Raw genomic sequence first — 27,179 nt, 5'->3', positions numbered from 1 at the left:
ATTCTATAGTTATTATAGTTATAGAATATCTGAAAAACTAAACGAGTTGTTCTTAAATACTAAAAAGTGGTATATATATATATATATATATATATATATATATATATATATATATATATATATATATATATATATATTGCCCAATTATCTAATTTTGTTAATCTAAATTATTACAAAAAAAAAAACTTATTTCTTCTATATTTATTCTATTGACGTCATACAAGAGTGTTTTCATTTCATAAGCTTTAACCCTTGTTGCTGGACGTTTTCTTGAGAATATAAAATTCTGCAGGAAAGCAGCAACACGATGTTTGCTTTCTCCAGCTGTGTTCTTCCAGGAGGCTGTTTGCTCTATAGTGGAGAGCCTCCTACTGGAATAACAAAACTATTACATACTGCAGAAGCACATCATCAGTATCTACAGTCCATATTTTCAGTTCATTCTCATCAAAAACATTATAACATTAGAATTCTGATTATAAATTACGTTTCTAGTAATCAGTCGTCAAATGTAAAGGCATTAAAACCCTAGAATGTCTGTTCAAGTGAAACAAGACATTAAATGATCACATTTTAAAAAATAAAAACTATATCCAGTTCTTTAAAGCATTTTTGCCTCTCTATCATTCTCTTTTTATTTCTCCTTTTTCCCCCAACTGTGACTACATATTATTTTTGTACAAAACATTTAAAAGCCAGTAATACTGTTGATTAAAGCTACCTAAATCTTTAGTTTTTATTGCTTTTTTATTTTTTAAAAATATATTATAAATACATTTTAAGCAATTTGTGATTTACAAAATTGTATTTTTTACTGCAACTAATCAGTAAACCATTACTTTTATTGCTTCTTTCATAAAAACACTTTTTAAAAGTAAACTTTAATTAATCTGGAATTTACAATCCGGTCTGCAACCAATTAGTGAAAGTCAGTGAATAGACTTTATATATTTATTTACACTAAATATTTGCTTAAGATGTTCACAGATTACCAGGCGTAATGACCCTGACCTTTAACATTGACCCTAAACATTACCTTGAAATAAATTCAATTAAAGGGATGTAAACTAAGCAGGTCGTCCATGAGTGCCTTTTGACTCTTTTTCTAGCTATAATGAGGACGCTATTAGGCAACAGACGCACTGGACTAATTCTGATGGATTTTTCGCTATAATAATAACAACAGTAATAAATAAACCAACAAACGCAAAGATTTAATTTGTGTTAATATAAAAGATGAAGAGGGGAAGATTGCAAGGCGTCAAACTTACAAAAATATATAAATAAATATATAAAAAGATATAAATAAATAGAAAATAAATAAATAAATAAATAAATAAATAAAAATAAATACAAAACAAATATAAATAATACAAAAATATATATAAATAAATACAAAGCAAATATAAATAAATGCGAAACAATATATAAATAAATACAAAACATTTATACATAAGTACAAAAAAAATCTATAAATAAATACAAAAAATATATAAATAAATACAAAACAAATATATAAAAATACATTAATAAATGAACCAGCAGCAATGTTCTAGGTTAAAGTAACAAATCTATTCAGCAATCTGTCATTTATTTATTTATTTATTTATTTATTTTTTTATAGCACGGTTTATGATAATAAAGTTATACCTAAAAGTCCATTGGTATGATTATAGGATACAAATTCTTTTTTTCATAAACTATTCACTGGAAGAAGTAAAATAAACATTTTGCATCCCAATTCATTTTCACCAATCTTTTTTTAATTCATATTTTGTCTTATTCTAACTCTCGTAAGTAAGTAAGTAAGTAAATAAATAAATAAATAAATAACCATTTTTATTATAGCCTATAAAACCCAGGTATTTATCGGTGGGCGGTTTTTTAAACGGAAGTGACGTGATGTACGTGACACACCGTGGTCTCTCGCGAGACTCTAAGGCTAAACCTTGGCGTGAGAGAAAGTGACTCTGCTGCTGCTGCTATCATGCTAAAAGCGACCACAAAGCTAAACCTCAGGACGTTGGTAAGATCCGTGTACATAGCAGTGCTTTATGCTCTTTTCTGCCCAATAACATATGATACATTATTTATTCTCTGCTGTAATTAACGATAGTGAAGTTGCTGTAAATAAGTGTTAGCATTGCATGCTAACAGCTCCAGCTAGCGAACAACGCTAATTTACACTTCATTTTTTCATCTACATTACACGGGCAAGATCGTTATTAACTCCAACTAACAAGCTTACTGTTCTGAGTTATGCCATTTTTGTAAAATATCTGAATTATTGACTGGGCTGCATTGTTTATAACGCTAATGCTAACGCTAACTGGTTAATTTCCTTGACCTTTCACCTAGTTATTTACCTTCAGCGACACCGCACGTGCGACATTGGCTTCAGCTGTCTGAAAACTTTTCTCTAAAAGATGGGCAACAATCTAAATATGAATCATTTCCATTCACTGAGACGTTGTCACAGTTGTGGTTAAAACTGTCAGTCAGCTGGTTAACTTTTGTTAGTAACATGTCAAGGTTATTTGTTTCATATATACACTGTCACTGTTATAACACACAAGGCTGACCCTGTATATTAAAACTGGCTGAACTGTATATCAGGATGATTTCAGTAAACAACGAATGTTTATTATTTACAAAACTATTGCCACTATAATATAATCTATAATCTAGTGCGACACCTTAAAAAAAATCTTGTATCAAGTATTGATCAGAGTATTGATCATATTATTGATCAGCTGCTATCAGCCTAAACTACTCTGATTTGGATTGAACCAGTAACAGCCATGACAGCTACCGGATATCAGCTGTCACGCTTTGCCATTTATAGACCGATGTCTCTATTTCACATTTCATTCCCTTATTTCTAGACTTAAAATGCTTTCATAACACTATATACGTGCAGTCCTGTATTCCTGTCAAAAATCCTCACTAAATCACTGGAATGTTATTTAGATTTATGTTGTTAAAATCCATAGAGTTGTTCCATCCAAAGGGAGAGGTGCAGCAGTGCTTTAGTCATTTAGACTGTCCAGCCTGTACACTCGCTCTGATCTCACTCTCAAACTGATCACTTCATAATGCCCTTCTAATAGTGCCCTTCTAATAGTGTTAGAAGTCGTCTTCGATCAGTTTCATTGTGCTGGTTGTCCCATTCATATCATGGATAACTAGCTGAAATGAGTCTCTGAATTAACTCTGATTTGTCTCTGATTTGCTGTTTCACCCACATCTATAATGGCAAGCACTGACGTGAATGAGAAAACAAACTCGAATGTTTTTATTCAGTGCTAATAGTAAAACCCAACATTTTACCTTTATTTGGTGATGTTTAAAATTTGTCTTCTATTAAACATCATTGTAACTGTGCTTGCTAGCATTGTCTCCCGTAACTTTGATGCAGATCTCAACTGCTTAAAAGAAATTAGCGGCAGAATTGTTAAACATTGATTTTCTTTCTCCCAAAAGTCAGGACTGATCCGGAGGTTTCAGAGTACCCTGGTGGTTGCAGAGCACAACAATGACATCCTGACGCCCATCACTCTCAGTGCTATCACAGCAGCCAGCAAACTCGGTGGGGAGGTGTCATGCCTCGTTGCTGGAACAAACTGCACTAAGGTAAATGGACACTCTGTTCCAGTCATAATTTGATTATCATTGATTAAAGGTTTGTTTCAGATGCTGAACTATGTCTTTATGTGCAGGTGGCAGAGCAACTTTCACAAGTTGAGGGACTGAAAAAGGTTCTGGTTGCACAGCATGATGTCTATAAAGGATTGTTACCAGGTAAAGTATTAGATGATCTTCATTCATTCATTCATTCATTCATTTTCTACCGCTTATCCAAACTACCTCGGGTCACGGGGAGCCTGTGCCTATCTCAGGCATCATCGGGCATCAAGGCAGGATACACCCTGGACGGAGTGCCAACCCATCGCAGGGCACACACACATTCACTAGGGACAATTTTCCAGAGATGCCAATCAACCTACCATGCATGTGTTTGGACCGGGGGAGGAAACCGGAGTACCCGGAGGAAACCCCGAGGCACGGGGAGAACATGCAAACTCCACACACACAAGGTGGAGGCGGGAATCGAACCCCGACCCTGGAGGTGTGAGGCGAACATGCTAACCACTAAGCCACCGTGCCCCCCTATTAGATGATCTGATGAAGAAAAATGTTTTATTTGCATTAGAGAGTTGGTGATTGAAATCAGAATAGTTAGCTTCAGCTAGTTAGTTAGCTTCAGTTAACTTCCAGTTAACCAACATAATTGCCATAACATTGAGCTAATAGAAATACAGACTCCTTCACTCTTACACAGTGTTACATGTCTCACAGTTACACTGCCATTGATGGCTCAGTTTTTCATTCATTCATTACAGTAACCATTTTATCCTGGTCAGGTTGGGATTGGGATGCCTATCCTGGGAACTCTGGGACACCAGTCGATTACAGGATACTGTGTACACACATTCATACAATTATTCACATCTAATAGTAATTTACTTTAGCCTGTCTGCCTATTGTCAGTTTTTTTTGGAAAGAAACCCATGCAAAAATAAGAATAACTCCACAAAGACAATAATCTAAGCTCAGAATTGAACTCAGGGACCATGGAGAATTGAGATAACTACTCTACCTACTACACCACTGCGATGCAGCTATGAGCCACTAGAGTGGCTTATTAAGTGTAATTGTTAATGCTCATCTTTTTCACCAGTGCTAAAATACACAGGACAGTGTAAATCAACAGGGACACATGTATAACTTCAAGACATCTTGGCTTCCTTGGGTCTAAAATATGTCTCAATGTGTAATCATCAGAAAGTAGCATTCCTGTCTTTTCACTCAAATAGTTGCAACTATACTGTTGAGAGAGTTTGAGGATCAGGCTGTCATCATAGGATCCAAAGTAAAATGTAGCTTGCTTCCTCTTTTTCCTTCACAGAGGAGTTGACACCTCTCATCTTGGCAACTCAGCAACAGTTCAATTTTACCCACATCTGTGCTGGAGCATCTGCCTTTGGAAAGGTAATTAAAATGTATGAGGTTTTTATAGTGCAGTGAAAAATGCCAGCATGCAGTACAAAGGTGTAACAGCTGCTTTTCTCCAAAATATGAATTTGTAAAAAAAAAAACCATGAATGTATGGCATAAAACATTTTGGGATGTGCTGTTGTAATCGGGTGTGAGGGTCCCAAAGTGCATTAATTTATTTATTAATTAATTATTAATTTGCATACATTTATAGTGTGGACCATCTGTGTAAAAAAAAAAAAAAAAAAAGAGCTCTCATGGACAGGGTATTTAATAGTGTGATATAGGACAAAAAATGCAGCATGTCAAGTCACAGAGAAACTACTCCATTTTATGTACACATGAATAGATTATTAAATAAAAAGTCATTTTTTTATACTGAAAACCTACTAACTGCTGTTCAGTCAGCATTTCCACGCTTAAGTGTAACTTACTTTTGTGGCTATTTTTTCCCCCCTTTTATGTTCCATTTCTTTAGTGAAGTAGCTTGTAATATTCTGTATGTAACATTTTCTCTGATCTGCTGTAGTTATTCTCAATGGGTTTATTGTAGAGTATAAATGGGATATGAATCATGTCTGACACTCCATAGTTAATGTTGTGCTGGACTTTATCCTTTCTGAATTGTTTGAGAAGTCTGAAGTAAGTGAAGTGAAGCCCAGCCCACCATTATATGCACAGCGATTTGTCATTCTGCAGCCAAACTGTCAGCCGGCAGATCTAATGGTATTTAAATTCAATTGTAATACATTTAACAGTATCTTGTGTAGCGTAACCCCAGACCAAATAGATATATTAGTCTCAAATTCCTCACTGGCTAGATGTATTTCATATGATGGATTTTTTAAGTGGTGGATTTGGTTTCATTATGTCACTATATGAAACACTTGAGGTACCACTATGTGATATTTTTCACATCCAAGCATTTTCTCCCTCACAGACAGGATGTTTGTGTTCTGTCTGAGGTTCAAGATCGTGGACGTTTTCACACGTTACAGAGCCCGAACCGTTACTTTGTACTTCATTACAGAATTGAAATCTTTATAAACATGGAATGTTTGTAAGTTTAGCCCATATACAGGAGACAAGGCTATACATTTAACTCATGCTTAAGTGTTGCAGTAACGTTCAACAGTCACCATTCAGTGTTTTATTTATTGTAGAAACTTTGCCTGCTGGTGGTTTGAGTGATAGGCAAGTCATGCTAAATACAGTGCTTCGCAGAACTCACCCCCCCAACCTTTCCACTTTTTTCATTTTCTCACAAATTTATTACAAAGAAAAACACAGACGTTTTGTTGGTTGCTAGTATTCACCCCCTGGATCAGTACATGGCAGTACTTCCTTTGTCTGCAGTTTCAGCTCCAGTTTTCTTTTGGGATATATCTTTATCAGCTTTACACAGTTGGATCCTGATACTTTTTCCAATTTCTCTTGGCAAAAGTGCTCAAACTCATTCAGATTCCCTGCCCGTTTTTGCCAGAGATTGTCAGATGACTGATGTTTGGATTTGACTAGGCTGTTCATACAGTTTAGGTTCTTGGTTTTGTACCACTCCACCAGTGTAGCTCTGGCAGTATGCTTGGGGCCATTGACCTAACGAAAGGTGAGCCTCTGTATTTTGTTTCCCAGGCCCTGCTGATGAAAAGTATTCTCATAACATGATTCTACCACCACCATGCTTCATTGTTATGATGGTTTTCTCACGGTACTGAGCGGTATTTAAGTTCTTATCAAACAAGTGTGCTTTTCCAATAAGTCTTTTGTTAAAAAGGACTTTTATATGCTTCTTTTTAATAGATGGCTTTTTCTTGCTATGCTTCCTTAATGCCCATTCTTTGTGGGGGTTTGGGTTATGATTGTCCTCTCAATAGCTTCTCTCACATTTCTTTTTAAATATAATTTAACTAACTCAATGATAACTTTCCTGAAAGGTGCTGAAGCTGTTTTGATAGCTTGTTCTTGTAGAAAGAGGTGGATTTATATAAATACATGTATATTGTTCATCATTGCATATGTTTACTAGACAGTCAGCAGAGTTTAACTAAAACAATAACATTTCTGTAACATCTCAGAATGCTGACTTCTTACACCATCCAACATCCATCACCAACAGTTTGGAATGATATAAAGCTTCAGCAACATGTACTTGGTAAATAATAAGAGATTATGATTCTGATGTTCCTGCTTTTTTGTATTGTCTTTTGTCTTGCAAACAGTGCAAGACAAAAGACTACATGTAGCTCTATGGTCCTGGAGAAAATATGTCTCATTATTTTCACTATGTATTGCTTCAGCGATATGTGGGTGAAAAGCTGCTTGACTCGACTCATAGGGACATGTAGCTCATTCCATCTTAATGAAGGAAAACTGAAATTCAGCCAGTGCTGATCTTATTAGAGGAAAGAAATCATAAGAAAGAAAGAGTGGTACTTAAACTCAAGTGCCAGTATCAGCCATCCTCAAATGTATTTTTTATTTTAGGTCTTTTCCTTATGTATAATTTGCACGTGTAAATTCAGTTTTTGTCTTTTGTAGAATCTTCTTCCCAGAGTGGCCTCCAAGCTGGATGTTGCACCAATCTCCGACATCATCGAGATCAAATCCCCCGACACGTTTGTGAGGACAATTTATGCAGGTAACTGTGAAGTTTTCTCATTCTGTATTCATTTGAGTGAAGTCGTTTGTGTAATGTGTACAGAATATGTTCCAATTCACATCATGTTTCTCTTGTCCTTCTCACTAGAACATTCCTGTGCTTGTTCATAGGATTTACTACTATTGGATGAATACGCACCCAGTGACTCACTCTCATGTATTAAATCAGATTTTCACTGAAAAATCTGTATTTTCTAAAAAATTGTTTCTCGGTGCCCTTTTGACCAGTGTTTCAGTAATTATGTCCCAACCATCTCTTATGAAATCAGCCTGCATAAGAATGTGTAATAAATGCTGTCTTTAACCACTTTATCTTTTGGCAAGTATATATGTAGTTCATTTTTGCAATCTTCTTGTAACATCTTTCACGTAGGGCTTCTGCTTTGTACCGTAAATTATTTTTAATTGGCCATTCAATTAAATCTGAGCCTGTTCTACACTACTAGAGCGTTCACATGGATTAAATGAATGGAAAATTTATAATTGGGTGAAGGTTCTGCAGTACAGTTAAAGCATTTAGGTCAGATTGAATGGTGCAGTGCTGCAGGTACACATGGTTGTTTGTTTCTTCTGAACCAATAGAAATCAATCTTGGAAATTTGGAACCAATGATGCTTTTGTCAGCTTGCCTGTTTTAAAAACTCTGCTTAGTGTCTCTGAAGTAGCTCTGGCTTAAAACGTACTCTTCATGTGCAGTGTTTTAGAAAAACCTTATATGACACAGTGTAAACCTCTTCAATCTCTGTATTGTGTTCGCCTTAGGAAATGCCCTTTGCACTGTCAAGTGTAATGAAAAAGTCAAGGTCTTCACAGTGAGAGGGACTTCATTCGAACCTGCTAAACAGGGAGGAAGTGCGACGTCAGAACAAGGTACTTGACCTAGTATATTGGCAACAAATTACTCTAAAGCTTTTCATGGGTGTAGAGTGTAGTGAAATACAATTATAATGAGAGTTTGGAGCAATATAGTTGAAAAGAAATTTAGACTACAAACTACAGAATGTTCAGAGAATGTTTTGCTGCTGTTGTAGTGTCTCCTGCTGCTCCTGTTGGGATCTCTGAGTGGCTGGAACAGAATCTGACCAAGAGTGACCGACCTGAACTCACTGGGGCCAAGGTTGTTGTGTCTGGGGGTAAGAGCCTGTTCTTAAGAACTGCTATATGCTAATAGGAGGCTACTGATATGCAGTGAAATGAATGTGTTTCATTTAGACCTAATCCATTCAATTCAAAACTAAAGTGTGTGTCATGATGCTGAATATCACTCATAATTTTTGAGCATGGTCAATCAATAGGTTGGAAAGCAAGCCAGTATCGATTTGACACGAGTCATAATCTTGTCAATAATGTTATATTATATGACTGTCTGCTTTCTGTGTCTCCTACCAGGCAGAGGTCTAAAGAGTGGTGAGAACTTCAAGCTGCTGTATGATCTGGCTGACAAGTTAAACGCTGCTGGTAAGTATTAGAATATTTTCCTTACTAGGTGTGGTTCATGATGTGATTGAAAATGATTATCTGTTAAGTGAGTTTTTTTCCTCAAGAATTCATGTTTCTTGGGCATAAACTGAATAAAATACTTTTATTTCACAAGTTGGTGCCTCCAGAGCTGCTGTAGACGCTGGATATGTCCCCAATGACTTGCAGGTTGGACAGACAGGAAAGATTGTGGCTCCTGTAAGTAATATGTTTATTTGCAGATGAACTTGACTGCTATTTACTGATTTCCAAATGACTCCTAATGCTCATACTGCTCATACTCATACAGTTTCTAAACATGACGGATAGTTCATCAGAAGGCATTATTCTTTACTTCCTCTATCCGTTCTTACGTATTTGATAGATTGCTCCAACTTTTAAGCCAACAGTCTTTTTTGTAGTCGGATAAAGATGGATTCTTGTTGCTCTTTTAAAAAGGTTAATTTTCCATTATCTGGTCCAAGTGGGACCTCCCAACTGTCATTATCCACACATTATAGCGGCTTGGAGCTGCCGTAATGTAGTTAATGGCACATTCAGGCTCTTAAATGATTTACCAGAGCCATTAGTGGAGCAGACTGCTGTAAATGTCTGCCCTCGGCTCAAATCAGGCAACCCAGTTTCAAACCCAGCTCACCAAATGTTTTGACAAGCTTGTCGGATGCTCCATGGCATTTGTGTGTTTGTAATCATTCTGAAGGAAAGCTCAAAGTGATTTTAATACTCAGACTAGTACTTGTAATTCATAAAAAATAAAGTTGACTAGTCATCTTTTCTATGACTAGATTTTTTTTGTTAGTGCAACAAAAATTTTAATATTTATTGAACAATTTAAATCTAAATGAAAGTTCAATTTTACTATATAGTAATAATTTTTTTAAACAAGGGTTCTCTTCTCTCTCTCTCTCGTGCTCGCTCTCTCTCTCTCTCTCTCTCTCTCTCTCTCTCTCTCTCTCTCTCTCTCTCTCTCTCTCTCTCTCTCTCTCCCCCCCCCCCCCATGTTCAGCTCCAGCCATAATAGTGTCAGAAAACACTTTCTAGGAGTCAGCATATGTTGCTGATCTAACTTGAAACTAATTGAGAGAGAGAAAAGAGCTTTGACACAACACTGGTCATTACAGAATTTACCCCCTTTACAGTGCAAAGATTTTAAATGATTTTAATTTGCTTTAAAGGATGGCAAAAAAAAGTGAATTATGAATTCCTTAGAGAGCAAGCAGCAGCTGTACTTCATACAGAGTGCTATTAAAACCGTTCTCAGCATAGTCTTGTGCAGGAGATTTGGCTTCTTCTCCTCTGAAAAAAGCATCCGAAATATTTTTTTTTTACTTTTTTAGTTGCTGGTTGTTTTTCTCCAAATCCTGCTTTGCATATTAGCATTGGACATGGTAGTAGTTACTATTAATATTCTTCCATAACTCAGTGTTTTTTCTAAAATTGGATTGGTGTGTTTTCTATACACTTCTTACGTCCCAATGACACAAATTGTAGCATTATGACCAGTATGCGCTCCTCTAATCTCGCTCCATTGGAGGTTCAGGTTCAAGCTTCAGGTTCTTTTTCTGTGCATTTCTGAGTTAAAGGTCAAACTTTTCTTTCAGACTCCCCCATGATTGTGTCTCAGTATGGACTGGAGCAAAATACTGTATTGGCCTGGCCTTGTTACTGTTATATGTGGCCTGGCTTTTAGAACTGAGGTTGCCTGTGTGTTCACAAATTGATGCTGTGCTCCTGGGAAAGCACGCCAGTCACATTAAACAGCACTAAAATATTCATAGGGCAGTGCATTAAGCAGAAAGCTCGTCCCAAGGGACCAGGGGTGGTGAAAGAAGGGAAGGGAATGGTGGGGGCTCCTTCACGCTACACCCCGTTAAGAGACTGCTTTTGAGGGATTACTTGGGAAGGCTGCTCTGGTGCAAGAAATTTGCAGATGGGGTGCTTGGGTATTTCACTGACATACTACATATAAGCATGTGGTTACCCAAGGCCTGTACTAACCACCTTTCTTACCACCACATCTTTTCAATTAAATATTAGGTTTCCGCTTTTTAAAAAAAAGAAGAAGAAGAAAAAACATTTATTATAGCTTCCACATTTATTCGATTCTGTGCAGTAGATCTGGACACATGCTGTTTCTCAGTCTTTATAAGTGCTAGTTGCAGGCAGCAGTCACATTTAGTATTCTGCATTTAAGCAGCACATTTGTACCTGCCATATTTCTGCCTGAGGCAGGAACTGATTAGGGAAGAGCTCACTCAGGCACTGAAAGCTTAATATATGAGTTATTCTGTTCTTAAACGATTCATTACTGCCAGTGTAATGAAGAAAGAGCTAACCATAATTAGATTTGATAGATCAATTAGGAAATGTTTAAGTTAATAGTAGTTAAATCGAAAACAGTTAGTCAGTATTTTAACACCAATCTTAACTGACACCTGTTTAGTTGAAGATAAATGAGTCATGCACCAAAATATTCTGCTTGATATTCATAATGCAGAATGGCAATATTATTATTATTATTTTTATTATTATAGAGAACGTTCTGCTTTGTATTAAATTTGGGTGCAAATTGCAGAGTGCATGTTAAATGTGATGTCATTTTGAACTCGATTGCTCTGTGCACAGGAGCTGTACATTGCAGTTGGAATTTCTGGAGCTATTCAGCATCTTGCTGGAATGAAGGACAGTAAGGTAGGATACTTCACCATCACCACACGATGTTATGCAAATTAACCTCCTGCTTTTTTTATTAGAAAAAGCTGTAATAGAAATAGTGATGATTGGTGTAGTCTGTTGCCCAGTAGCAGGCACTGAATCTTCCACAGTGTCTGACCCAAGTTGTGTCTTTTATTGAACTTGACGGTGTTCTCAACTGGAGAGCGAGTCTAAATGTGATCTGGAGGAGCTTTTTACCTGCATGTATTATTCACATGCATTTTCTGCCTGATCTGTACCTTGTCAGTGTGGCTCTTTGTAACAGTGCTTCACTGTCTGGCAGACCAGCCAAATTTTCCCTGTAACTCACCTGCTTCTCTTTCAGTGAATTATAATTAACAGATTTAATTGCTGTTACCACTCGATTTCGAGTTCATCGAACACTTGGACTGTAGTTTTGGCTACAAGGTTTAATACGGATTACAAATGTAGAAAATTGTTTGTATAGTGGTTTTCTGTAAAGTCTCCAACGTCACTACTTTGTGACTGTCACAGGTAAAGGTGTAACTTTACATTTTTCAGAACTGGAACGTTTCAGAACTCTGTAACATGAGGAGTTGCATTTGGTTTTTTGTCTAATGAACTTCAAGAAAGTGAAATAGACGCTAATGTTATAGCATAAGTGATAAAAGGAACAATGCCTTTCACTGATTTTTCCATAACCTTAAATGAGTTTTATCAATTAAAAGTATGTCGATTTTCAATTAATAATAATAATAATGCTTTCCCCACTATGGCATAAAAGGAACTTTTGGTGCTTATTATCAGCTTACATCACAGTGGTGTTCATTCCATGTTGTGATGTTCATAGGTTATGAACCATAAGACATAATTGGAGAAACAGAAATCTGGCAGTTTGTGATTCACATAATTTATTTCATATTCTTTATTTAAAAGGTTTGCATTTCTAAATCCACTCGACAGAACAGCTACACTGGCTAAAAACCTTTTGTTTTCCAGACTATTGTTGCGATCAACAAGGATCCTGAGGCCCCCATCTTCCAGGTTGCTGATTTTGGCCTGGTTGCTGACTTATTCAAGGTAAACCTTTCTCAGTGATTAGGAAAGAAAAGCAAAATCACACAAAGTATTACGGTTTCAACGGTAAAAACTTCAGACAAATCATAAAACACGATCATTAAAGTCATATTTTTAGGGCCATTGCACATGTAATCGTGTAACCTGTGTATTCACCAGTGTGCGTAGTGCAAAGTTTACCTGATCATTTCCAGTCAGAGGACGGAAATGCAGAAAGACTGGAGAAATGAAAGCTGCCGTTTTCCCTTATAAATCTTGCAGCATGCATTATTCCAGCTAATGGAAATGTGCTTCTGCTGAATTATTGACCTGCATTAATTACAACAGACTGGTCTTGAACTGGGGCCTGCACGTTCACATGAAGTAGATATAACATGCATCTCTCTCTCCTTTGCAGAAAAGTAATTGATAGTTGCTACAAGTGTTTGGGGTGTAGACTTTCACCTTTATTTTCAGTGCCCCTTTGCCAGTGCTTTACATGGCCCATTGGTTTCTGTGGTTTTACAGTGGCATGCAAAGTGCAGGAGGCAGAGGGTTGCCACACACTCCAGCACCCGTCTGTTGTGGGTGTTTAGCGCCTATAAACCTAGCGGCATTTATCTTCCTGTGTTTGCCCTGTCATTCATGTTTTATTTAGGATGTGTAGTGCAGGAGCAGGTGTATTTGTGTGTGTATGTGTTTGTGTGTGCAAACTCTGTAGAAGTGATTGGTAATGATAGACCGAGGAGTTGCTCACCGATCAGTTTACACCTGATTACTCCTCAGATAACTGATTAATATAGATAGGCTTTCTCCCCTTCCTGAAACTGAAAAGTGATCTGGGGGATATATTTAGGTGATGCTATTCTTTTACAGCTGCTTTGCATAACCTCACTTAAAAAAAATAAAATAAAATAAAAATTCGGCCGGTATTTTGCTTTAAGGAAGTAACTGCTGGATAACTGCTGGTCTCCTTCTGATAGAGTTCTTTGCATAAGTTTTCACCCTCTTGAGCTTTTTACTTTTTTATTGTGTGCTAAAATTTAATCAATTGGTATTATAAGTTTTGCATCTACACAAAATATTAATATTTTGCAGAATTGTTTACAAATTTAAAATGCTGTGACTGCCTAAAGTTGTGTATGTTGTTCAGGATTTGGTGCAATGATGACAACCTTAGATGATTTTGCCTCTATTTTTTTCTACCCACATATAGGCTGTTCCTGAGATGACTGAGATTCTGAAAAAGTGAAATTCATTATTCATCTGTTAACTGGAACATACTCAGGAGCCTTGACTGTAACCGTGCAGGACACATGCCTTACGATACATCATTCCTCCTGCATTCTTCTCTCCTAATGCACACATCCGGCCTTTCTTTTTTTGGTAAAGTTTTCAGGAGTCTACATGTCATGTTACTGTATTTAATAGAGTCATAAAGTTGTCAGTATATTAATGATGTCTGATATAATACGTCAGTGTGACAGCATCACAAACAATCCTTATTGAGTAATAAATATCAACTCTCATCAGTCCATTGTTAGTTTTCTTTTGTTATAAAGGCCGCTTTATGAAAGAAAAATGTGATATAATTTTAAAGCAGGTTTGAATTGCTTTAATTAATGGGCAAGCTCCTGCATTTCAGTGCAATTAGACTGAGTAAGCTAATTTCACATTTAGTTCTCTGGTCTGGATTTACAGTGTGGAATAAATCATTTAAATAAACAAAAATATAAATAAAAAAAGTTTTTGCAAAACAATTAGTCTGGTCTTCTTTTCCCTGTTTCTGTTTTCCAGAATAGCTGTAATATTTAGGCATCCTTCATGAAAAACACCAGATTCAATGACTTTAACGACTTTTATTTGCTTTAAAATTTCTCCCATGATCAGTTATATAAAATGCCTTAATCAACAATACAGGATTAGTCTTCAGGATTCAGCTTCAATCAAAAAGCAGGAATTTTATTCTCACAGGCTCATGCTAAAAGGATTTGGGTTAACGTTAAGGGTTATGACAACATTCTTCACCCTATCATTCCATAAAAAAAAAACTTGCTAATATATTCCTGAATTTTTCTCCCGTCAAATCCAATCTAAGCAGGTTTTTTAAAAATACTTGAGTTGCGTGCTTTGTTCATGTCATAGAATTTTGAATACAAACGTTATCATCAGTAAGAAAGGCAAAGGTAAGAAATTTGGCTGAGTAACACAGCTCAACACATTTGAACACAGATCAAATGTAACCCTGCAGCAGTCGGATCAGTAGGCCTGCACTGTACATTGTGTTATTATTCATATAAATAACTCGAATAAAAACGATTACCTCGTTGACCCATCACCTCGACCCAACCCTGAAATAAGAACACAAAGAATCACAAGTATTCCCGCCTCATTTCTATACTACGTGGCTGTCTGAAAGCTTGAGTGCGTTTGTGTCCCATTGCTGGTTTCAGACGGTCACTGAACATGGACAAACATTGAAGTAGGAAATTCCTGATGAATGTTCCAGTAATGGCTCCCAAAGTGCCTCTCCTTGGGCTCTGGAAGGTTGTGCTATTTTGGCAGGAGGGACACACATTAAGTGTTTCACAGAGAGAGAAAGAGAGACAGAGAGAACATATGCCAACAATTCCTCACCATGAAGTTTTGAAACCCCTCTGAAGAAAGAACTGAGAGCAAAATCCTTAGTGTTTTGCTCAGTGTGCCCTTCTAAAGAGCAAGAAGCCTGGGAGTCAGAGTGAACAGTGCTGGCTGAGAGAGACGGAGATAGAGAGAGTCGGAGAGAAGGAAGCTGCTTCAGCTGGTGATGGTGGCCATGCTGCTGCACTCCGTATCCTACGTGTCTGGCATGTGAGTCATTGGGGAATCTGCAGGCTCCATGAGTCTGTACTTCTCGTCCAGCAATGGCTCATTTCCCTGCAGGTGGATTAACGGCTTGGTCTGGAACACAGCCAGACTCTCTTGGTTCCTCTTATTGTAAATATTGACCCTGTGCTCCAGCTCGGGGCTGGCCTTAGCTGAGCCGGCTGGACTAGGGAGCTTCAGGTTAAGTGGGTTCACTCGGCCCTTCTGAGCCAGACACGAGTCCTCAGACAGAGATGAGAGAAGTTCCTGGACCACAGCGCTGGGGTTGTGCCCTCCTCCCTGTGTGCCCAGTGTCAGTGGGCTGCAGTAAGGCGGTGGGCAACAATGCTGGCCGCTGTAGTCAGAAGTGGAGGCTTCACGTACGGTGGAGCTGCACTCGCTACTGGAGGCCAGTGTATGGCTGCTAACGCTGTGCTGACGTGTCGAGAAGCTGCAGCTGGAGCGTGACACTGTGCTGCTGGGAGCCTCGCTCACTGAGCTTCCTGGTCCATCAGCACTCACCAAAGATGGAGGCATCTGACATGGATTGGTGGGCAGGTGCACGTCTATGGCTGCAGTAGTTATGATGCGTGCACCTGGCTCTGGAACACCAATATCTGCAACAAAAACCAGTTTATTATTTTTGCCGTAGTTCTGGAATTATCAGTTAACAACTTTCTGCTTACTAGCAGACAAACATAGCTGGTCAATGAATCCTAACCATAAGCCTTCTTCAGTTTCTATGTCTTTAAATGTTATATGTCAAACTTTACAAATAAGCGTTTCTTGATCACATAGGCTAAAACTAAAGTTTAGAAAACTACAAGCCTCAGCAACTGAAGAAAACTTTGAGTGGTGGACAACAATCACAACCTTCCATATTTACCTCACATTTTCTGGTACCTGATTCTGACCCTCCTATATCACTGCAGCTACACTATATGTCTGACAGCACATAGACACCAAAGAGCCAAGTGCATATTAAAGATGATGGCATTGGATTGTGATGTTTAGTGAGGACACACATGGATGTGGTGTCACATTTTTTTTCAGTACAATAAGCACGCCCCACTTTGAGAGGAATGTTAACTGGATTACACATGAGCTAACAGATGACCCCAAATGGGTTCGGTTTCTCCAACTGGAAGGAAGTCATGCTCGTTGCATGTGTGTGGAATCCAGTAGATGGCTTTTCTTAACGTATCCTAGGTATACCTTTGCACAGTCCCCTGATGATGGAACACAAGCTTTTTTGTTGTTGTTGATTTTTTTTTATTATTGTTGAACAAGCATACAATACATGCAATGTTCTCATATTATCAATATTTTTCTTACCACTACTTGGCTCACTGTAATACTGGCTGATGTAATTGTTCATGTCATCTTGAGTGATGTTTTCTGAAACGAAACAAAAGCAATCATTCACGTGACATAAAAACACAAGTCGGATTATTATTGCTGCTAATTTTTCATCGGACAAGCACACTGGGATGTGACGTAGTATTTTAGTTAAACATAAATTACATGTGATATATGATTGAAGTGTAATGACTAAGATAGTCTAGTGTAACCTTAAAGAGTGGACCAGGTAGGACTGGAGCTTAGGCGTCAGACTCTGGATAAGTGAGCTACATGGATAAATACGATCCACTAGGCGGAATGGGAAGGCTGCCACTCTCTAAGTGCCACTCCTTCATCCCTGGAGACACAGCACTACTCCCAGCGCCTTTATGTCATTCATTTTTTACTGTTTAAAATATTTATATGACAGTGGCTCAGAAGGAGAGATGTAGTGGCCTAAAACACCAGCAAGACAATCACTCTGGGATAAATAACACATGAGGAGAAGGAGGAGCACACACTGTGTAAAAGCTGTCTGCTTTTATTCTTCACTCCGATTGAGACACAGAAAAGGAGAAAGACAGGGTGAGAAAGTGTGCGGGAGTACGAGAGTGAATGCACTTGAGGCAGACTCAGGTGATTTAATGCCCCTGTAGTGGTGCTTGTGGTGTGTGCTCTGAGCTTTGACCTCCCTGCCTGACAGCTTCAGCCACTCATTTGGCTTTGAATTTTATGCTCTGTCAAAACCTGATCATCTTATCGTCCCCCTTTATTTACTTTTCCTATCTCTTTTCGAAACGTGAAGAATTTCTGTGGTGGAAATACGGGGACATCCAAAGCAATAATTCAAACAAGTGAGTCTTAGAGTCTCTTGGGTGCAGAAAATGGCAATAAATATTCACAGCATGACCAGAACATAGCCATGTCCTAATCATTTCTGAACATTCATTACGTCATTGGGAAGCACTGGCACAAATCAAAAAGAGGGTCTTTGTCTTCGGGATCTCTTGTCCACTCCTGCCATGACGTGAATAAGACTTGGCCACTAAAACACACAGCCTCAGGCTCCTCTAGCTCTCTCTCGTTTTTCTCTGAACGCTCCCCTGAGGTCAGGCGCCACTCCAACAGCCCTTTTTGTCCAGACGCTCTTCTGATGAGAAAAAGCCACACGCCGGGGTCCTGCTCCCACAATCCTCTGGGGGCTAGAGTGTAGCTTGCTGGCAGGCCTTTGTGGTCTTTTCAGGTGAAAGGAACAGATGTTTATGCCATATCTGAGTACGCTTTTAGGAGAAACATGGCCCAATGCACAGAGCACTGTGGGTGTGTGTAGCACGTCAGCTGTAGCTATACAGATCCCAGTGTGAGCTGACATCATGCACACAACACACAGCTATATTTTGCGATATTTTGGAGCATATATCATTCAGATTTTAAGTGTATTATAGAGAGAGTAATATTCTGTTTATGATGTTTATATATTGAGTGCAAGAGACTTTAATAAGACAACTTTTTTAATCATGTCTTCCATATGCAATGAAATTAGTTAACAATAAATTGACATTTTTTTGAAAACAGGACATTATCCTTGCTGAAAATGTAATTCTCCCCTAATTCTTGCTTTGTACAAGTCAACCATACCGACCTGATCACATTTTATCATCCTGCTATAAAATATCCATTTCACACCAAAGGAATAAAAGCCTTTAATACTGTAGTCATATAATATTCCTACACTTTAGTCATGTAAAACTTATTTTTCAATAGTCTGTGGTCCAGCACTAGGTAATGGTTTATGTTGTCATGGTATAGTTTTGGTACCTGCTAACAATACTAAGGGACATTGATAATAGCTCAGTTAATTTCTGATTGATCACATATACAGTAACAAGGCTCCCAAGGAAAGAGAGCCCCAGAACTTCCACCATACTGAACAGTAGGGATTACTGTAGGTTTTTATCTAAATAACCATGTTTCAGGCAAAATCCACAGAACTATTTTCAAAGGTCCTGTACTGTCTAGAGAACTCCATGTGCTTACGTTTGTGCTTAGTGAAATATTATTGTAGTTGTTGACCACAATATGCTTAAACCATGTTCCGTTTATGTCCCCTCTGTGCTACGGTTTAAACCTCCAAATTACAGACATTTTTATTTTTAAAGGTGTTGTCTGATTGATAAAAATAAACACAACTTTGTCTCTCTTTTTGTGTATTCTGTAAACTTCCCTATGCTGACAATACAACTCAAAGAATTTGGTCAGCTTATCTGAGAGACACAGGAAGAAAAGCTTTATTGGTGCCACAGGTAATGTTGTGCTGCACATTCTCTTCAAGTTCATTTGGGTTTCTTCCAGATTCCCTGGTTTTCGTCACTTGTCCAAAGACATGCAGTTAGGCAGACTGTCTATGCTAAAATTGCTCCTAGTTGTGTGTGTGTGTGTGTGTGTGTGTGTGTGTGTGTGTGTGTGTGTGGTTCTGCATGGTGCACTGTGATGGATTGGCTTCCATCTGTTGTGAATTTTCAGGAAAAAGTGCTTTATAAAAAAATAAGTGAATGAATGAAACAGCAATAGTTTAATAGTTGCTAAACACAGAAGAATATAAATGAGAAAATGCCCTAGTTACATTTTGTTTATATGAATTTCTTCATTATTCACGTAAAGCGTTCATTACTGTGACAAATGATTTTGTTATATTTGTAATAAATCTATTTAAATTAATGTTTAATTCAGTTCAATTTGTGTAACACTTTCAACAAAAACATTAGGTACAATTTCTGGCATATTTTTTAAAATTTACTGTAAATACTTTAGATACTTACCGAAATTTTGCAGCTCACTGTAAATAGCCATTATATTTAGGGGAGGGTTAATAATGTAATGTTTTAGTGAGTATATAATGGTCTTACAATGCTATCATAATTTTAATGTAATTATATTTCATTATATTCATTAACTAGCCATTAACAATTTACATTTACCGAAAATCGAATCCGAATAATTTCTGTTCATGATGACATCACGCTGGGTTTGGTAACCAGTTGGTCAACAGTGAATGAGAAACAGAACAAAGTTCCTGTTTGAGTTAGTTTTTAATAGTGTGCCTGAAACCTGCACATACACAGGACTAACCTGCAGCCTTGCTAGTGTGACTGGACACTACGAGGACTCATGTCTTTACCTGTAGGAGCTCCTGGCTCTCTCCTCTTGCCTCTTCCCTCAGTGCCGGCGGCTGCAGGTCCGAGTCCATCCACCTCCTGAAAGCTGCTCTGCTTTCCCCATACATGATGGATCTGCATAGCAGCTTCACGTTCAGCAACCAGATCCAGATCCTGCTGAGCCAGATGAGCTCGCAACTGCCTGATCTCAAACTGACAAAATAAACAGAATAAGATATTTCACATCACAGAAACTTTATCAATTATTGAATGTGAAGGTTAAAAAACTGTATTACTTATCAGCAACTCTGCATTATTATAAATAAACCATTATAGTCTCAGATAAGGGGAGTTAAAGAAATTAAATTTGCATTGCATATATTCATTCATTCATCTTCTACCGCTTATCCGAACTACCTCGGGTCACGGGGAGCCTGTGCCTATCTCAGGCGTCATCGGGCATCAAGGCCATTGCATATATGATAAATATTTTAAATTATAAATATGATTAAAAAAATATTTTTAATGGTCTTAAAAATCCTCTTTATAAGACCATTTATATAATAACATTTCCATTTCCAAAAAAAATTAAAAAAAACCTTTTTCAAATCAAATTCCAATCTTTTCCGTTTATTCCACGATCAGAAAGAAAAATAAAAAATATTGTGAATAATAAATTGTTCATTAGATTTCCTTAACTAATGACCTACCACTTCCTGAAAAAACTTTTTACATGTATTTTTTCCTTAAAAGAAAGAAAGTACTTAGCTCTGCAAGCTATAGCTGCTATCTGTTTCATTTACCACATTTGGCAGACACCTTTATCCAGAGCGATGTTTTATTATCAAACTGAGCAATTGAGTTTAAGGGCCTTGCTCAGGGGCCTAATGGTGGCAGCTTGGTGGACCTAGGATTTTAACTCACAGCTTTCTGTGCAGTAGTCCAACACCTTAACCACAAGGCTACCACATCCTCCTGTTTCCTGCAAGTGTTTAATTCAATAGTTGTTGTCACAAATTTCCTACTGCTTATTTCTTTAATGCTAACATTGCTGAAGATCAACCAAGGTGACATTTCCATTCATTTATCCTATCAACCACCACTCACTGTACATAATCAATACTCTAATGACGTTTACTTCTGACCTGCAATGTCGATATTGACAAGCTCCATGTCAGATCCGTCCAGAGCCTACGTTTGGACATTGCCCTCATTATCTAATTTGTCTTTTTCTCTCAGCAAAAAGCAACACATTCCTATGATGTATGAGCTCTTTCACTATTGATTGTTAGATAAGACTTGCTGAAATAGATGGGACCTTAGCTTTTATCTGACTGGAGAGCTCAGCACAATTGCCTCAGTCATGTAACATACAGCTGGGTGCAGAAGATTGCCCTCAGGACAAAACAAAGAAGGCGAAGAAATTTAATTTATAGCAAAAAGACTTTAATGCATTATGTCCGTCTCATGTTTCACAGACACTCTTTTATTGTTACAGAAAAGTTTGCATTTCCCTTTTTGATGGTCTTTAATATCTTGCATGATCATCATTTTCTTTTAGAATAATCTTCACCCTCTTTGTGTAGAATAAAAAAAACGTAGAAAGAAAAAACCTAGAAAGCAAAGTATTTGCAGATTTTCAAGTCTTCATAAAACTAAACCAATACTGAATTCCCAAAAATTAATTCAAGGAGTTCACTGACATATTTTAGCTTGAAAGCTATATGATTTTTATTTGAAGAAACTACGGAAATCTAAAGAATTTACAGCAGCTAAATAATAATACACCAAAACTTTATTATGTAAAAAATGACCGGAGCCTATTCTGTTTATCAGCAGTGTGCTTACATGATCTATGTGGCACTGCTGCCCTCTGTTGGTGCACAAAAACACGTGACGTGATATTTAATGTTGTGACGTGTGGTGACTCTTTATATCAGTCCTGGTAACTACATCTTCACAAATCTTTGTGTGTGTATGTTTGTGTTTTGCCTGTCCTATGACATGTAACTCAGTTCTTGATGAGAACTACCAGAGATGTTGAATCAGGTATTTGGGATAAAACAAAACACAAATATCACAATGCAAAACCATTATTATGAATCTTAAAAGGTAAACTGAGTGAGAAGAGGTAAAAGACATGTGTGTGTCTCACCGCCTGCTCTTGACAGATCTGCGTGAGTCTCTCTAGCTGCTCCTCCCGTACGGCTTTAGCTTTCTCATACTGCTGAAGCTCCATCTCCATCTCCACCTTCACCTGCAGCATGTACGCTACAGCAACAAAGACACAGGAAAAAAGCAGAACAGGAAAGGCTATTTGTTATATGTCACGTCTGATATACATCTCCGATAACAACTCAATTACAGGCCATGGTGCTACGGCTTACACAGAGAAGCTACTTTTATCTGGATGCTGTGACACTCTTGACTGCTCTTTTTAGCCAGTGAGAAGCATTTACACCCAGGAAGCAGAGCACAACACAATAAGACTGTGGCTGTGGACAGGCTCACACTGTGTCTGCTTTCTGCCGCATGGACTTATCGGCTCTATTATAGTTCAGGCCAGACTTATTCCTGCTGCTTCTAAATGTGACTATACCAGCTGAGCTCCATCATGTAACTCTGCATCTCAATTAGACTATAATCATTGGAGCCATAATGCTGAGCCTATGGTGACTGTGCATGTCCTGAATGCCTCAAGCTTCTCCTACAGAAACAATCAGGCACTACAGCATCACTTTAAAGAGTAAAACTGGTATAAACTGCACAGCAAACATGTCGTTTAGATCTTGTCAATGTTATTACTATGAATTTTTTTTATTCAGCTGACATTTACCTCACGGCACTACACAAAATGTCTACACTTGGGTTCTGTTTTGTTTTAATCATTTGTTTTTTTTATACACTCACTGAACATTTTGTTAGGAACACTGCACTGATACTGTGTAGGGTCTCTGTTTGCTCTCAAAACAGCCTCAGATCTTCATGTCATGGATTCCACAAGATGTTGAAAACATTCCTTAGACATTCCGCTCAATTTTGGCACAGATTTTCTGTCATTTTTTTGAGCTAATCTCATGCTGTGAATCTCCCATTCTTCCACATACCAGTGTTCTACTGGATTCAGATCCAGTGACTGGGAATCCACCAAAAACACAGAATTTCTTGTCATGTTCATAAAACCAGTTTGAGAAGACTTTTGCTTTGTGACATGCTGCATCATCATGCAGGAAGTAGCCATGAGAAGATGGTAAATTGTGGTCATAAAGAGATGCACATGGTCAGCAACAATACTCAAATAGATTATAGCATTCAAATGCCATTCTCTGTTGATCTCTCGACCCAAAAAGGCAGAATCTCCATTTATATAAAAAATAGACTGATATTTTTTCCTTAAGCTTAATTTTTTGGTGAAGAGTTTCAACTTTCTAAGTGGGTTATTCATAGAAGCTTTAAAGAGGCCACCAGAGCAACATCCTGTCTTGACGGGTGTTTTATCATGCTGGGTTTATATACGTTATAGAATTCATTTGCCATATATAATGATCTATTTCTGGAGGAAAGCACAAATATAACCCTATGGAGGGACCCTTATTCTGTGCTTTCTATATATGTGACTATTACCTGAGTAATAACAGTCCTGAATATCAGCTGACATGGAACTGATCTCTCAGCTGTACTGTTTTCATTTGTATTTTTGTAACTCTACACCTGTGTTCCATTCTGTATTTGTGTGTGAAATCAGTGGAGAGCCACAGGAGGGCGTTACAGTAAAGACCTCACACAAAGCTCAGATGGATGCATGTTAAAGGCTAACAGCAGCTTGGCAACGTTGCTTGCTGCAAGATATTTTTGGAAAAAGATCAGTGTAAAAATAAAAATATTTCTAATGGCAAAAAAAAAAAAAAAAAATCTCATTTAAAAATATGGCTTGTAGTCTATAGATTAAATAAGGAACAGTGGCCATAATATGGCTGTGTATTTAGCTCTTTGTGGGGACCAAACTTCCCAGTCATTTTATAAAAACAAAAAAAAGGAAGAAACATTTCAGCATTGTGTTAAAACTAAAAAAGGATAGTCCTTTTAACAAATGTGCATTGAAGTAACGATAAATAAAAAAGTAACTTCAGTGACTGAAGTATTATTATTATTATTATTAATAATAATAATAATAATAATAATAATGATAAATACAAATGTATTAAAATAATTGCACTATATTAATATTAATATAATAATAATAATAATAACCTTTATTTTCTATAGCGCCTTTAAAAGAACATCTCAAAGCGCTTTACAAAAGCAAAATAAAATCAACAAATTTTTATTAAATATGCTTAATATAGCTAATTAAGCTATATTAAAGCAAGTTGGAAGGAAAGAAATATCCCACAAATACCCTTATATATAAGTGTGTGTGTGTGTGTGTGTGTGTGTGTGTGTGTGTGTGTGTGTGTGTGTGTGTGTATGTGTTTGTGCTGGCAACTACCTGAAAATAAACAACGCAGGAGTTGCCTGCTCTTGTAAAGCAGGGGTGACAGTATTAATTTGTCTTTGCACATTTTCTGCTGACTGCACACTCTCTAACAGATCCAATAACTCAAAGATGAAACTAAGCAGGCAAAGACACATTTAGAGAAGTCAGTATTTACACACTGCTGAGTGAAACACACACTGATTTCAGGGTGCAGGATTTATACAAATGCACCAGAAGCAGGTTGAAACATGGCCTAAATGAAAATTCACCACCCAATACAAAGTGAAATGAATAAGCAATGAAAATTCTTAGCACCATCCAGAAGACTAATTTACTAATATATCAGTATGGACATGGAAGTAAATTAAACGTCAACAGAAGAGTGAAGCAAAAAGGCAGACTTTTTTGCAATCCTGTTCCAGCAATAGACAACCTGGCCTGAAACTGAGTCATGCGAGGGGAACAAAGGTGACCAGCCGAACTCATCGGCCCTGCAAACACCTGCATTAATAGGAGCTGTGCTTAACTGCTATAGACAGGAGAGGTCACCATGAATTTTAATCAAATGCATCCTGGCTGAGCTGCTCAAGAAGGACTTGATTGATGGTAAAATAGAGTTATAATGACTAGCTGACACAATACGCACTTATTTGTGGGAGTCAATTCTTTTGATTAGCACTTTAAATTTTCCAGGAAAGGATTTTTTCCCACAACATAAAGAAACTATCACATTATCATATTTTATCACATCTATTTGACAATTTCCTAGAATATCTGTATAAAACAGCTTTGTGATTTTTGTCTGAATGGAAAAAAAGCCTAAACTAGGGGCAATAAAATAACAAAACAAGGCAAGGCAATACAATAGAAGAAAGAAAAGATAAAGTGCAGGAAGATGAGTGCAGTGCAGGGGTTTTGCTTACCATCAATAATTCTCTTGACCCTCCATATGCGAAGAGTGATGATGAGGCTAATGGCATCCCAGGGACTGCTGGGTCCATTAGCAACAGTGGAGGCAACCATTGGGGCCAAGGAGAGAACAATCACAGCACCATCAAACACCTAAAGCCACCACACACACACAAACAAACACACACCATACAGCTATATTTATTATTTCACTGACCCTTTACAAGAATAAAAATCACAAAATAATGCACATACAGTCACAGTCACACGCTAACATCTAGGAACATTGCAACATTTGAGTTGCCAATTCATCTACTAGCATATTTTTGTGTGAAAAAGTATGTAGCCACAGGGAGAACATGTGAAACCTAGTACAGATAGTAACAGAACTATGGGATCCATGCCCAGACCTTGGAGCGGTGTGGCAGCAACACTACCCACTGTGTTACCCTGCTTCAATATATACAACTAAATTGGAAAATGTAGTGAACAAAACCAGTATAATGCTTATGTAAATAATGCAACATTTTTTCACAATTTATGTTATTGTGTTAAATCATGGTAAATGGCATATTATAGGTAAAAAAAAAGTTTACAGTATAAGTAAATATCCATTCCACCATCCATCCATATATGGTACCACTGAAACCTGGAGTCTGTCCCAGCAAAATGTAAGCCACAAGGTGGGGGACACTCTGGATGGGGTGCCAACCCAACACAGGGCACAAAAGCAGAAACACTCACATTCCTACACTTTAGACAATTTAGAGATGCCAATTAGGTTACAATGCATGTCTATGGACTGAGGGAGGAATCCAAAGTATCTGGAGGAAACTCCTGCAGCATGTGGAGAACAAGCAAACTCCAGGCACACATGGCAAAGATGGGAATTAAGCTCCCAACCTCAGAGGAGCGAGGCATACATGTTAAACACTAAGCTCCCGTTCAGCAATAATGATAAAGCGTTTATAATTGTGCAGCGACTTTATTATATTGATAAACTCATTGAAAATGTAACTATATTTGCCTTTATGTGAATATGGAAACAGATTTTTTGCCTCTTCCCAATTCGATTATTTGCCACATCCCATCACTAGCCAGCTATCCCCTATCACATATTAGTGACTAACAACCATGCATGAGCATACAGACAACAATGATTGTTTAGTGTTGTTTTGATTGAGGATAGAGACTAACACCAGCCCTCTAGACTCCCAGTCACAGATGACTGTGGCATTGTGTGGATTCCCCTAATGATAGCGTGAACACCTTTTGTTTCAGTCTGTTAAACACTGAACACAATGCAAAACATTGTATCTGAATGCTAAGGAACAACAACTGCCTTTTTAAAAATGTAATTATGAGCATTTAATTATGCAATGCTGTTAGACATGCATATATTCTTCCATATGGCAACTTTACACAGTTTGTCTTGGAACAGAAACCAAAGCTGATTGGTGAACAGTATATACACGGTGCACAGCGGTGCTGCTACAACACAGCTGTGACATTGAGAGCATGACACT

The 27,179-nt window shown here is 37.6% G+C and overlaps 2 protein-coding genes across 2 annotated transcripts in view; one reads left to right on the top strand and one right to left on the bottom strand.

The window, feature by feature from the left end:
* Positions 1-1,895: 1,895 nt before the first annotated feature.
* etfa (electron transfer flavoprotein subunit alpha) lies at positions 1,896-14,459 on the top strand. Its single transcript, XM_060886965.1, has 12 exons — positions 1,896-2,026; positions 3,484-3,633; positions 3,720-3,801; positions 4,970-5,052; positions 7,597-7,696; positions 8,479-8,586; positions 8,748-8,849; positions 9,106-9,174; positions 9,311-9,393; positions 11,821-11,886; positions 12,871-12,951; positions 14,144-14,459. Exons 1-12 carry the CDS (start codon positions 1,988-1,990, stop codon positions 14,177-14,179), a joined length of 999 nt encoding a protein of 332 aa, XP_060742948.1. The 5' UTR covers positions 1,896-1,987; the 3' UTR covers positions 14,180-14,459.
* Positions 14,460-14,826: 367 nt separating this feature from the next.
* The window catches only part of tmem266 (transmembrane protein 266), a 45,017-nt gene continuing 32,664 nt past the window's right edge, over positions 14,827-27,179 (bottom strand). The window contains exons 7-11 of the mRNA XM_060887019.1: positions 25,668-25,806; positions 22,423-22,538; positions 20,291-20,480; positions 17,107-17,169; positions 14,827-16,388 (exon numbers count right to left, since the gene is read on the bottom strand). Of these exons, the coding sequence (XP_060743002.1) occupies positions 15,763-16,388; positions 17,107-17,169; positions 20,291-20,480; positions 22,423-22,538; positions 25,668-25,806 (1,134 nt within the window). The 3' untranslated portion in view covers positions 14,827-15,762. The remainder of the gene's footprint in view (positions 16,389-17,106; positions 17,170-20,290; positions 20,481-22,422; positions 22,539-25,667; positions 25,807-27,179) is intronic.

The sequence above is a fragment of the Tachysurus vachellii genome, chromosome 14, assembly GCF_030014155.1.
Source record: "Tachysurus vachellii isolate PV-2020 chromosome 14, HZAU_Pvac_v1, whole genome shotgun sequence".
Lineage (NCBI taxonomy): Eukaryota > Metazoa > Chordata > Actinopteri > Siluriformes > Bagridae > Tachysurus > Tachysurus vachellii.
This window is presented reverse-complemented; position numbering and strand designations above follow the sequence as displayed.